The sequence below is a fragment of the Zeugodacus cucurbitae genome, chromosome 3 (assembly GCF_028554725.1).
Source record: "Zeugodacus cucurbitae isolate PBARC_wt_2022May chromosome 3, idZeuCucr1.2, whole genome shotgun sequence".
Lineage (NCBI taxonomy): Eukaryota > Metazoa > Arthropoda > Insecta > Diptera > Tephritidae > Zeugodacus > Zeugodacus cucurbitae.
In genome coordinates, this window is record NC_071668.1 from 5,433,880 (window position 1) to 5,447,767 (window position 13,888).

At 37.5% G+C, this 13,888-nt stretch overlaps 1 protein-coding gene across 2 annotated transcripts in view; it reads right to left on the minus strand.

Moving 5' to 3' along the window:
• Positions 1–13,888, minus strand: part of LOC105214173 (uncharacterized) — a 46,714-nt gene that overhangs the window by 8,394 nt on the left and 24,432 nt on the right. For both annotated transcript variants that reach the window (XM_029041578.2, XM_029041579.2), the window contains 7 exons: positions 8,859–9,435; positions 5,192–5,600; positions 4,316–4,746; positions 3,938–4,082; positions 3,721–3,872; positions 2,286–2,602; positions 1,695–1,979 (listed from right to left, as the gene is read on the minus strand). In XM_029041578.2, the coding sequence (XP_028897411.2) occupies positions 1,695–1,979; positions 2,286–2,602; positions 3,721–3,872; positions 3,938–4,082; positions 4,316–4,746; positions 5,192–5,600; positions 8,859–9,435 (2,316 nt within the window). The remainder of the gene's footprint in view (positions 1–1,694; positions 1,980–2,285; positions 2,603–3,720; positions 3,873–3,937; positions 4,083–4,315; positions 4,747–5,191; positions 5,601–8,858; positions 9,436–13,888) is intronic.

Consider the following 13,888-nt stretch of genomic DNA (forward strand, 5'->3'; position numbering starts at 1 on the left):
CTTAGAGTATACTTCAGAATTGTTATTCCATTTGTAAAACAACGATTTTTTTGGATTTGATATAGTGAGAAAATATTTGCTTTGCTCAAATCTCAACAAAATAAACTATTATTTAATAATTAAGAAGTTATTATTTAAAACGTTGGACCAGAGCTTTCAGAGCTTTCACAAATCAAGTGAAAAGCTTTGAAGTATACTTTTGGGTACACAAAAATATTATTCAATTGATAAAACACCGAAATTACTCCCGGTTTTTCCTACAGACCTACTGAATACAAAGTGCATTAGTAAATTCGTGATATTTGTGGGTGTTAAGAGCTTACACATGAAAGTTCGATGCTACATAAATTCACTAATTTGAAAAGTTCAACGCTACAAACCACAGGAGTGCCTTCAAAACTCATTTTGTAGTAATTCCCTACTTCAAAGAATTGTTAACTTTGATTTATTCCATTTTTTTTCTAAAATCAAGCAATCAACTCATGAATATGTATTATTTCACTACACTTAAAGTTAATGGAGATTGGTACGTAATATGAAATCGAGAAAAAATGCTACTTTGCAAAGGAAATAATTATAGGCCACTAACTTTTCCGAATAACTGCAATATATATTACGAAAAACTTTAACTCTTCAAAATTTTTTAAAAATAAAACTCTCACAACCGAACCAAAATCAAAATCATTGTGGGAACTCGCTTTACTCCATATCCGTGCGCCTCAAGCTATTTGATACAAACAAAAGTCGAAATCATTTTCCGGAAATTTCGCGCAATAGAAATTTTAATAACGAAAAAAAATTAGACAAACAAAAAAATATTAAGTATTCCATACAGACGCCGTGCTGCCACTCGATTGCTTTTCGCAATTTCGACAAATATTGTTTCTGCAATACGTTTTGTGGCGCTCAAGCAATTCATTTTCATTTTTTTATTTTTTATTTTTATTTCGCACGTTCGACGCCAAAGCACAACGAAACAATATCATTGAATGCAAAGGTCAATTCGAGAAACAAGAAAAAAAGGCGAAAAACACACGCCGACGCCAATGGGAAAATTGGGCAAAACAATTGAGGCGATTGCACAACAGCTGCCACGGCTGCCAAACAACAGTGTTGGCTATAATGCCAGCGATAAGTTGAAACAAGGCAAAATTCGACGAGCAGCAACATAGGCGCTAGAGCCAGAGGTCAACTACAAGTGCTTTATAACGAAAAATAGCCGAAAGCGCGGAACAATGGAAATGGCAACAAAATATGCACATAGCAAAAGCAACAACAACAATGTGCGTTGAAATCACGTTACAAATCAACACAATTGACGGCAATCAACGCGTTGGTGGGGTCTACACGCCGCGAAAATCAAAAGCCTACCTGAGCGACGCCAACGTGGCACCAACGACGATGACGAGGCTTAGTCTACACGTTGTAACGGATTTTAAGCACGCACATATACAAGGGCAACAGAAAATGCACGCAAACAGGCACTTTCCGCTTTTTACACTTTGCGCTCTGCTTTCCGCCGACACGGCCACGACACGCACCAGTCAGCCAACAGTCACGCTCAGCGCGCCAACTAAGCGGCTGCTCACGCACACTTTCAGCCGTTACGCGAGGCGCCATTAGCAATTTTTGTGCGTTGCGTAACGCCCAACCACTGAAAGCATCGAAAGTACCCTCCCCCGTCCCCCACTTACCTCGAGCACCACACCCTCCAGCGTCGGCTGTGAGATGTTCTTCAGATTGCTGTGATTCAATTTGGGTGCGCTGTCGGCACGATTTCGTCCTAATGATTGATTTGATGTTTTGTTATCGGCTTTGCTCAGCACCGAATTATTTGAGGATTTGTGATTTATATCCAGTGTTGAGCGCAAAATGTCAACCTTCGAGGCGCTGCCGATGTGACTACCATGGCGTGGTACACGCGTTGACTCGACATTATAACTGCTGCGACGATGTGACAAATGGTCGTGTATATCCGCCTACGCAGGTGCACGGCAGCACATTACAGTATATTACGGTACATCACGACGTGTTGCGTAAATGGTGTGAAAAGTGCACGAGCGGCGACAGAGAGCGAGAAAGAGAAAGAAAGGAAAGCAAGAATATAATGAAATAAATTAGAATTAAATTTTCGTGATTAAGCAAAGTGCCAGCGAGCTGCTGAACAATAGCGTGCGGGATTGTAGATAATACAGTTATGTTTGGGAAATAAATGATTCAATTAGATTTTTTTAATTTTTGTGATTTTTAAAAATTTTCTTCACTAAAGCAGCATTTCAACTTACCCTTGAGCCACGTGGCAGCGAAGTTAAGCTGCCTATCTGATTGTATTTGATCATCAAACTGAGACGTTCCAGTGACATAGATGTGCCCTGCTCTTTTGTGGCCGGTTCTGTGAGCTTCTCGGTCTCACCATTCTCCATAGCCTCGGCTTCTTCTTCACAGTCGTCAATATTATGATCGAACTTACGTAACCAAGCCAGATGCAGTAAGCCGTAAGCGATACCGCCTACCACAGCCAACAGACCCATATAACGGAAGGCATCTCTTGTGCCGAACTGTCCAATTAATAGACCACCAGTAAAGGAACCACTACCACGACCTAAAAAGTGTGTAGAAGTCAATGTGTTAATGCTTGATAAAAAATTTGTTCTTAAAGTAGTCGAGCTCGATCGCTGGACAGTCACTAGCATCTGTTCTGTCACTAAATCATTCTGATCCAAAGTAAATAGCAAGAGGTCAAGGGAACTCTTCGCCCTAAGTAAGGTCAACTTTCCCTAGTCATAGGAGTTCTAATTGTTCTATGTGCCATCGGCATTCACGTGGTCAAACTAAACATTTTACGGCTAGCTGCTGTAGCTGTGATGGGGTAGAATCTTCCCAACATTTTCTTTTGTTACTCCCCGCCTTTAAGAAAAATCTCTGCAGATTTGTAGTAGGTTCGAGACGCTTTGTCGATTATAAAATTTCAGTGAGCGGGTAAATTTTTTGACATCACAAAGAACTGTCCTCAATAGTGTGTTTCCCTTTCAACCCCCGTTTCAGCCATCGAATTTAACCTAACCTAACCTAATCAAGCTCGATAAATGTTCCATATGTTCTTCCACCTTTGTAACACTGAATATATTCAAGGTAGAAGATGGTTATATTCTAATTCTAAGAGGTTTTCTACTTTTGCTTCAATGCATACATATGAAGAATCTATCGATCGGAAGGAGTCTTTTATCTTCGAATGAAAAGTCTTGATCTTTCGATATATGTAGATAGTCATAACCAAAAGTTCCTTCCTTGATCTTCTACTTATTTATCGCTAAAATCCAATGCGATTTGTACGTCTCCACCAAAGCTCGGTGGTCGGGACTGTGCTCCGTGAATCGTCGTATGTCCGAGTGAAAAGAAAAACTTCTCCACCATATATTTTGAACGTAGGGACGACCTCCCTCTTCTTCTCATTCTTCTCCTTCTAACGGATAATCCTTTCGTAACTAAGCGATATAGATGTCTCGCTGTCGTCTCTTCAAACTAGAGTGGGCGGATCTAAAGGTTTGAATGGTTAGACCGATGAGATCGATGGCTTCAACTCGAAGTTGCAAGCTCAACAAATCCTTAAATTTCTAATCTATACATATATTTATACTATATAATCTTCAAACTACTAGATTTTTTGGCAGAAATTTCATGTCATGATAAAGAGGTTATCCCATTCCCCTCATTACTTACCCAAACTGAAATGTGCCATGCCCAGCACACCAATCAATGTGGCTAACAAGCTTTTCGGTGCCAAAATCGAACAATAAGTGGCCGCTGCCACCCACATCAAATGGCATGACAGTGCCTCCATCGCTTCGAATGGGAAACACCACCAGGCATTTCTTCAGAAAAAAATACAAGGAATTAAAGAGACCAAAAACAAATCAAAAACGCCAGTGCCACTTACTCAATGAACGAATAGCCCACTAGGCGGCCAGCATGTGAGAAGAAAGCAATGATAATCAAATTAACATGCCCAAAGATACGGGTGATACGTTCGGCGCCATACAGGAAGGGAATACTGCTCACCGTACCGACAGTGATGGTTATGCCTGCAAATAAACAAATTTACAAATGTACACACTGCTTCGATGAAGAAAATAATAAATGAATATTGGTGGAATAGCAACTGGAACAACATAATTTGATTAAAAACGTAATACGATTCGAGTCAATGTCATTCACTCGTAGGCAGCACCAGCCAACAACCGTACTAAATGTCAGCGCTACAGTTGCAAATAACATGACAGCTACACTAACTATTTTTTTTCTTTTTGTGACTTACCTAACAAGTAATTGGGTGCGCCCAACTCCTTCAGGTAGAGGAAGAGGAAACTCTCGATGAAACCCCAGAAATTACCCAAAATGAAGAGGAAGAATATGAATGTTATCACATGTGGCATCTTCAGTAAATTCCACAAATCACGGAACACATTATCTGCCGGCAATTTATCGCCCAACGGCATCATCAACACCGAAATCGTCGAAATCACCAACAACAAATCGTAGGTATAAAAGGCCGCCGAGTAGTCGGTGTAGCCAAGACCACGCGAAAAATAATCAATCATTATGCCAGTAATTGGCGAAAAGATGGCCATGCCAATGCTGGAGAAGAGACGCTCGCGTCCGAAATCGCCACCGTATTTCTCAATCATAGTCAGCGCTATGGGATCCATTATGGTGACACCAGCAGACAGCATAGTAGTGGCGAGGAATCTATTAAAAGCAACAAAAAATTATTAATATGTATAGACAGAAATATTATTATGTCGTCTCTTGGCGCGCGAAGTTCAAAGTTGTCTGTTATTTTTGGTCAGGAGTGCAAAAATCAATTTGGTATTAATTTGATTACATGGAAATATCAATTAATTACAAAAAATACTACGAATATTCAATGCGTCTGAAACCGTAGCATACCTTTAGGATTCAAGCGTTTAACGTTACATAAGAGAAATATAGAAACTCGACTTTTATGAATTTCGAATTTAATATATATTTTTGCTTAAATTATAGTATTTTTTATTTTGTATTTTGAAAGAGCAATATTATCTAACACTTGTTCAATAAGACTCTCTCTACCCCTTTCTTTACTTACTACAACAATTGAGCGCTCAGCTCAATATCCAAACAATAGCGGCTCCGCTCACTTCCACACACTCACCTCAATAAAAAGTAAATCCAAAAGACGCGATCATCTGATTCTTTGTAATCGGGCGGACAAATCTCCGGTGCATTCATTGTGAATATACAGCGTTGCACCATACAGCTGACGGTGCCGTTTGTGAGCTGCGACATATTGGAGCGACGCACCAGACCGCCGCAACGTAGATCCAATTCATCCAAATCGGTGACATTGATTTGCATATCCCACAGCCGCTTCTCGCCGAAGCGCTGCTTGAAATCGGTCACCGTCTCATTGTCATCCGGTTCGATTTCCATGCCCAATTGCTCAATGGGGTCAGCCAAATCGGGATGCATTTGAAGCATAAAATAGGCGGCATCCGTGCCATCGGAGTGCACCCAACTCTTCGGATTGTAGATGCTGTCGTTGCCCAGTTCGCCTGTCTCCACTAATTATTATCATTTTTATTTGTGTGTTGTAGTTGTTTGAGTGTCAGCGATAAAAGATCATGTGAATAGAAGAATATAAATAATTCAATGCTTTGCTTTGCTTTGATAAAGAAAAAAACAAACACAACAACAACAAACTACTAACTAACAATAGCGCAGAGAAATAAACTTGTTAAAAGGCGGCGCACAAATGTACACAAAGGGTACATGCAATGCAATGACGTGTGCTGACTCTGACTCTGCAAACAACAACACAATCACACATTCACCCACTGTGTGTGTATGGCGTGGGGTGTGTACAGTCTGTCCGTAAAGTCATGCATACAAATCGTAATACATTGAAATGTTTGACTTTTGTGCTGCATGTTAGTGCGAGAATAAGAATGACAGCCACACAAAGGGGCATGACAAATGCACAAACACTATGCAGTCCATCATATTTGCCAGTTAGAGAGATGCTGCTTGGCAGCAAGCAACAGCACTACATTTCAACAATAACAATTAGATGAAAACCCCAACAATAGTTGGATATGACAGCAGTGGGTCTCAGATTTTTGAATGGGTGTTTGTGCGTGAGTTTGTACTTGTTGGAGAGTTATTTCACAAATGTGCAAAAATTTTGGATTATTTCTAAAAGTTGAAAGAAATATAACCACGATTTTTTTGGCTCAAAATATAATTTAGAGTCCCATAAATGTTATTTCATTCCAAAAAATCGAAAATTTGGCTTAAAGTCGACTTTAGAGTCCTGAAAATATTTTTCAATTGGTAGAATTGCAAAAAAATAGGTTTTTCTGTTGAAATCTTAAGAATTAAATTTTTTTAATAAATATGGGTCAGGAACACTTTATATTTTAAAGGTTAGGCCAATCTAAGGTTTTTAAAACACCGATTTTTTGGCTTAAAGTATTATTTAGGGTCCTATAAACATAATTTTTTTGTAGAATAGTGAGAAAATAATATTTTCCTGCTCAATTCCTACGAAAATCAAATATTTTGATAATTTATTAGCAGTTAGAATTTGTATTTAAAGGGTTAGGTCAAGCTAGGGCCTTCAAATCAAAAGTATGCATCCCAAAGTAATAGTCAATTGCCAGAATGGTGCAAAAATAATCCCCTTCCTTCTGAAATTTCAAGAATAAAATATTTTTATAACTTATAACGGGTATACGTATAACGGGTTCTATAAATCATTTTTTTTATTTAAAGTATACTTTAGGGTTCTGAAAACCATATTTAATTGGTAGAATAGTGAGTCATGTTTTTCTAACAGACCTTGTTAGGTTATGCACCAGTAATTTTAGTAAAATAAAACAATTTTTTTCCCGAATTCATTGATACAATATGGAGCTTTTCAGTTTATCAGGCTCCTATTTAAGAACCAAATAATCCTACTTAAGAAATGAACTCCTTATAAACTGCTGAATATTGTTTAAATCAGGAATAGCAACTAAAAGTTTGAGGCCTCTCTCAATATTTACGGAAATAAAAATACTCTATATCGCTCTCTCTCTATCTTAATTGAGATAGTCACGCCAAAATGAGTTTAAAGATAAGATAAATCTCAATTTTTAACACCATAAAATTATTGTTCTTCGAGAGTTCCATGGTTTTAATCTCAAATATCTCTCAATTCATATATATTTCTATCTTTATAAATCAAGCACAGAGTTATGATGTGTTCACTCCCTCTATCTAAGTGCACTTCGTAGCGTGTTGAGGATTTTTTTTTGCAAACCTAAGCATCAAAATTGTCTATTTAAGTAATTAAGTACTGAAGCTAAAAGTATGAGACAGAGACATTCCCCTATTCTCTCTCTCTCTCTCTATTTGTCATAATTGATACATTCACTCCAGAAAGAGTTTAAAACTATAAATCTGAATTTTAAACTCCAAAAAATTGTTGTTCGCCAAGACTTTCATTGTTTTACTCTCTAATCTCGCCCGATATACTTCTCGCAAATATATTTCTATAAATACAACAACAAAGTCATCGGAAACCTCATTTAAGTGATAAAGCAGCTAACTTCAATGCTGCCAAGTTTTGTTTTTCACAATTTAAACCATTTGTTGGCCATTGTGAATGGCTTTTATCACAAATTATTATCAAATAAAAATTTTTAAAATATAAGAGTTTTTTAATGATTTTAAAATCTTAAAATTTTTAATTAATTATAATTTGTTACAGAAAACAAAAATGATATGGTTACTCAAAATTATTTTAAGGCGGAGAGAATAAGTTCTCCCTCAAAGAAAGCAATGCAATATAGGCGATCGAACGCATGTTAGCCCAGGGTTGCGCCACAATTACCGTCAGATTATTTAAAGATATCTTATAGTTTACTCTCGCCCCACTCCCACTCTCCAACACTTGGCGAATCAAAGACAACTATTTCAAATTTAAAGAAAACGCTCGATAGTTGGACTGTGAAGGTAGAGAAATTACTAATATAGTATTACCAATAATTGCAGAATATTTACTATACATTATATATGTACGATCCAAATCATATCTCACTAATTTTTTATTTATTTTTTTCTAATTTTTCCGAAATTTTCTTTAATTATTTTTAATTTTTTTTTTAATTTTCAAATATTTCTCTAAATTTTCCTCCAACTATTAGTTGAACCACCACCGCCGCCACATTTCAACTCACTCAAATATGGCATTTGAAATGCATAGAGTTTGTTATTTTCACGCCTGGCTTCTATTACTGTTGTGTTGTTATATTTATGCATTCATACTTTGTCACTTTTCAAACACAAGTGCGCACAAACACACACACATATACTCAAATGTAGACTTTAGCGCACACATTAGACACTTCACACTTTGGAAATGCACTAGACTACATCAATTGTCCATTTTACAAGCGTTTATGCATTCATTTATTCATTTCACACTCCCAAATACAAATAAGACACGACAACAACCAGGCAGATATAAGTTCACGCACACAATTTTCAAAACACATATATTTAAGAATCTTCCATGCAGGCGTTGCTGAAGTGGGTGCAGCAAATGGTGAAGAGCAAAGTACACATGTATTTTGCACACATTAAATTTCTTACACTCAGGCACCACGCAGTTATATACAGTTATATGTGACGGCAAATAGTTAAACAAACACCGACGGCAGACAGACGGACAAAGCGAGAGCGGCCGGCAGGTCACAAAGTAAACTTGGCAGTCTCATGGCAACACACAAACTCACACTCTTATATATATACGAGTACAAACTGCAACTGTCACTTACAATTCCATCCCTGCTCCAGCTCTGACAAGGCCGAAGAAGACGTCACCACCGGCGGGAACATTGTCGATGACATATTAAGTACATCTTGGAAACGGGCCATCGCTGGGCTGGGTGTTGTGAATGCGGCCGCCGCCGCTGCTGCTGTCTCGGCACGAGCGGCTGCTGCTGCTGCTGCCGCTGTCTCCGTAGTTGTTGTCGTTGTACTGCGCGCTGTTGTCGTCGTCGTCGTTGATAGTGGAGGAGCCGAAGGTGGGTAGGGAGACGACGCGCTGCCTGTTGGATCCAGCATGGCTATGGATGTTGTTGGTGTTGGTGACTCAGCGGTGACTATTGTTGCTGTTGTTGACAGTGTACTCATTGTCGTGGTTGTACTCATCGTTGTTGTTGTTGTTGTGGGCGCACGTTGCGTTGTCGTATAATAATCGGGCGATGGACCGAATAACGAGGGTTTAGGCGTTGGTTGTTGCTGCTGTTGTTGTTGTTCCTGCAGCAGACAATAGTCCACACATTGATTCACAGCCAAATCAAGCTCCGGCTCCTCGGGGCATTCACGACTGGGACAGGGTGACCACCAGACCTGGGCGAGTGGGAGAGAAGAAGAACAAGAAAAATCGTATCAATACGTTATAAATATAGACAGTTGTTGTAATAAAATTGCTGTTATTGTTGTATATAGTAAGGAGCAAGGCAAGCCATGGCATTTAAAAAAAATCTGTGTTCGACTGCGAAATAAGTATTTTTGGCCCGCTGCGCAGAAATAAAAAAAATCGAGAAGCAGCATTGAATGACAAGTGCTGAATGGTAAGAAAGAAAACAGAAAGCTATAGAAAAGTTATAAATACACACACACATACATATATATACATTGACATTTCTACAACAATGTAGTAAATTGGTGCAGTCACCTACTTTGGGGCATGCCACATGACTTCACAAGTCGTGTGCACTCACATTTGCAGACAATTGCGAAAATTGTTCTTGTAATGGCGAAAATGTAAAGAACCGAAGAAGTGCGAATGATTTTGAAATTTAAACAAAAGTGCCAAGGAAATTTATAAATTTCTTTGGCCTCGTATCGCCGTTTAAAGTTATAAAAGTCTCCCTTAGGAACCACAGTGTCGCGACTGAAGCATTAACAGACTAGAATAGTTCGCTTAGTCGGCTGGATCAAGGTGTCACGAGACCGATGTCGAGGATCAGCCTGACTGAGGACCCTTAATTAGGCCAGTCTCAAACGGTCAAAGAAGCAGAAATGAATTGGTTGTCCTCAAAAGAGAGCAGCGTTCTCAACGAGCTCTATGAAGGCAAACGATTAGTCTTAACACCTATGATAAGACCTTAAATAAGTCAAGAGAAAACCAAGGGATTGGTATCCCGATACCGGAACCTGCTTTCTCGATGTTCCTAAAAACTAGACTGAGAGAATTTACATTGCTATATGGCCGACTTTAGCGCCATCTGTCATTTTTGTACCGAATTTGAAGAGGTCTCAAGGCTTATGAATGTCTTGCGGAACTGAGCGATTTTCGGAAAGATTTTTGTTCTCCCTTTTTACTTGGTTTTTAGTCTAGAAATGCAAATCGCTCTCTCCTCTCTAAACACTAACGTGGACGAAGTCAAAAATAATTTAGCAGGCTCTTGGAGTGTTCGAGAGAAAAATGTTTCACAAGATTTTTAGTCCTTTACTTATTGGCGACGACTATCATATCCGCACAAACGACGAGCTGTACGGACTATACCGAGACCTTGACATTGTCCAGTGAATAAATATCCAGCAGTTGCGCTAGCTAGGTCATGTTGTGAGGATGGATGATGAAGCTATAAGGAAAATCATATTCTATGCGAGAATCGGTGGTAAGAGACATAGAGGCCGATCGTGTCTTCAGTGGAGTAACAAAGTAGAAGAAGCAGTGACGAAACTTGGTGTGGGAGGTTGTAGAAGACACGTAACAGAGCCGCCTGAAAGGCGTTAGTTAGTCAGGCCGAAATCCAATAGGCTTCATAAGACTAATTAATTAAGAAACAGAAGTTCACGACTTAGCATTAAGCCCTTCCGCTTAAAAGAAGGAAGGATTTTCATGACTTCGAAAACATTCTCGGCTCTGCATTGCAATCCATGTTTTACTCCTCTATGTAGAGGAGGTAGATCCTCCTTTCCTATATCACCTCTACTCCAATCGCTTCCATCAGGACTCGATTACTCGAACACGATACCAGCATATGGAAAATAGACTAATTTACAATGATAAATGCAAAACATAGATATTACGCCAACAACAGCAAGAATATGAAAAAAGTGCATACACGGGAAGGGAATCGTAAAAATGCAGATAAAAATATCGATGCGCCAAATCTACAAAATGCGTCGTATGAATACCATAAAAACGAATATGAATAAGTAGATTTATAGAAACCCAGTAGGTAAATGCAGAGGACAGAGCTTGACTTAAATAAATAAGTAAAGGGAAAATAAAGTTAAAGCTTGGAGGACTACAAGTAAAAGGGTTGATGTCACGAAAAGTTGGCAACTACCTCTTCAAAAGGTATCAAAATGCGTGTTTTTGAGCCGAACTAGTCTCAAACCACGCTACTCCTTGCCAGGTAAACATATTGCTAAAACTTTCTAGTGCTTTTGCCATAAATTTGTATTCATATGTGCTCATAGTACACTCGTATGCACTCTCTACTTAAACACACGCGTCTTTACTGCCACTAGTTTACTCCACTCCATACTACTTATGTAACCGTTTTTATTGCTAATGTTGCTATTTATGGCTTGGCAAGATTCTATAATGCGGCCAGCTTGGCGCAGTGTTGTGGCTTTGCACGAGTGGAATGCCAACAATTCGGTAGTATTTTTTACAAGCCACTCGACATTTTAGCCCTTTCCAGGTCGAAGTGGAGAAGCCTTACTGCGCTTCTCATGTAAATATGCAAGAGTGTGTGTCTTTGTGGGATTTTTATAGGAGCACAGATAGTTTTTTATGCAGAAATAGTTGCATGTGGTAGTTGTTGTTGACTCAATCTTTGCATAAAAAAATAGTTTATATTTAAAGCTTTAAGCTTTAGGTTTCTTTGTTGTCGATTCTTAAATTCAAAACTTGCCACCAGTGCCAGCTTAACAGCTTAGTCGCCTAATTGTTGATTGGAGATTTAAATGTCAAAGCCAATTTTAGGCACGTGACAAGACTTTAGCAAAATATAATTCAACAAAATGTCAATTCAAAGTTAGGTTAAGTATTCAATGTACAAATAAATAAAATTAAAATTGACTTAAGCATGAAAAATTGACTTTTACATCCTAAAACCTTATGCGAGTATACATTGAGGTGAATATTGTAAGAATTCGATAAAGCAATTTTTCACATGGATTTGCGTGCTGCATCTTGAACTGTCACAACGAATTTGGTTGCATAGAAAATGCTGGCAAATGAAAGACGATTGCAGAAATATATTTGTATGAGAGCAAAGAGTAGATATGTTTATACAAAAGTGTGTTGCAAGGAGGCTAACGGGAATATACATATGTACATACTATGTATCTAATATAGAAGCATATGCAATGTTAGATACAGTGTTGCACATATAAATTTTGTAAACTGCAGGAAACTCATTAAAATTTGCTTTGAACGCACACAATTTTTAAAAGGACATTTGGGCGATTAATATTTAGTAAGACATGCTTTAGCAAACAAATCACAAGATTTTCAGTGCAAAAATATTTTTAATATTTGCTTGAATGCGTACGAGGAATTTTTATATGCATGAATTTGTAAATATTTGAAATACGTGGTGTGTTCAAAAATTAACGGGAATTTTTCAAAACCCAAATTGTTAAAAAAAAAAGTTTTTCTTTTTATGTTTGTATTGATGTCCTTAAAATACGAGGTGTGTTCAAAAAATAACGGGAATTTTTCAAAACTCAAATTGTTAAAAAAAGATTTTTTTTTTGATAATTTTTATATAACTACATAAATGTATGCCCCAGAAAAGGGAATTTTTCAAAACTCAAATTGTTAAAAAAAAAAAAATTATTATGTTCTTATAGATGCCCTTGAAGTATGAGGTGTGTTCAAAAAATAACGGGATTTTTTCAAAACTCAAAATGTTAAAAAAAAAGTTTTTTTTTATTTTTTTTATATATATGCCACTGAAATAAGTTTTTTCAAAAAACAAAAATTCCCGTTATTTTTTGAACACACCTCGAACATATGTACATATAACAAACATAAATATATGTTTTGACATATAAAATATACATTGAGTTCAGACAAATGCTGTATAGGAAAATAAATAATATATTACATTCTGCTACATATGCCAGACTAACGGTACATTCGTTTGTTTGCGAACAGCGCGCCAGCTTCACATTTATTATCCAAGCCAAAATTTATGCTGCAATGCGTACTTATGTACTCATGTAATTGTATACACACGCTTTACACACACTCCCAGGCTGCTACGCAAGTCAAGTCATACACCAAAATAAATCTGCTTATTTGTTTTTGTACTAATGTCAGTTCAATAAGTCGCCCACATGTGTTTATTTCACTTTTATTGCATTTGCGCCGGTAAGTATGCTACACCATGTACCAAAGGCATAGCGGTAAGTCTACACCACGGCTGTACAGTGGCAAAACAAACAGTTATATTTGCAGAGCAGACATTTTGGCAATGATTGTTGAGGGTGGCGAGTGTGTGTGTTTATGTCTGTGACCAACATAAAAGTCGTTACAAGCCAATAAGCATGGCCAAAGTCCAAAACGGATTTGTTTCTAATATTTTTTGTTTCTAATATTTTTTTGGTATTTTTTGTTGCTTGTTGTTGCTACATTTCTTCTATTGGCATAAATTTGGTCGAGCATGTAATTTCGATTAAATTACTGCATAAATTAAATAAATGTTTCACATTGTTAATATTGTATGAGCACAAGCACATAGTATATATATACATACATACACACATTCATACATATATATATTTATATACATATATACAAAATAATATATATGTATTCATAAATATTTAA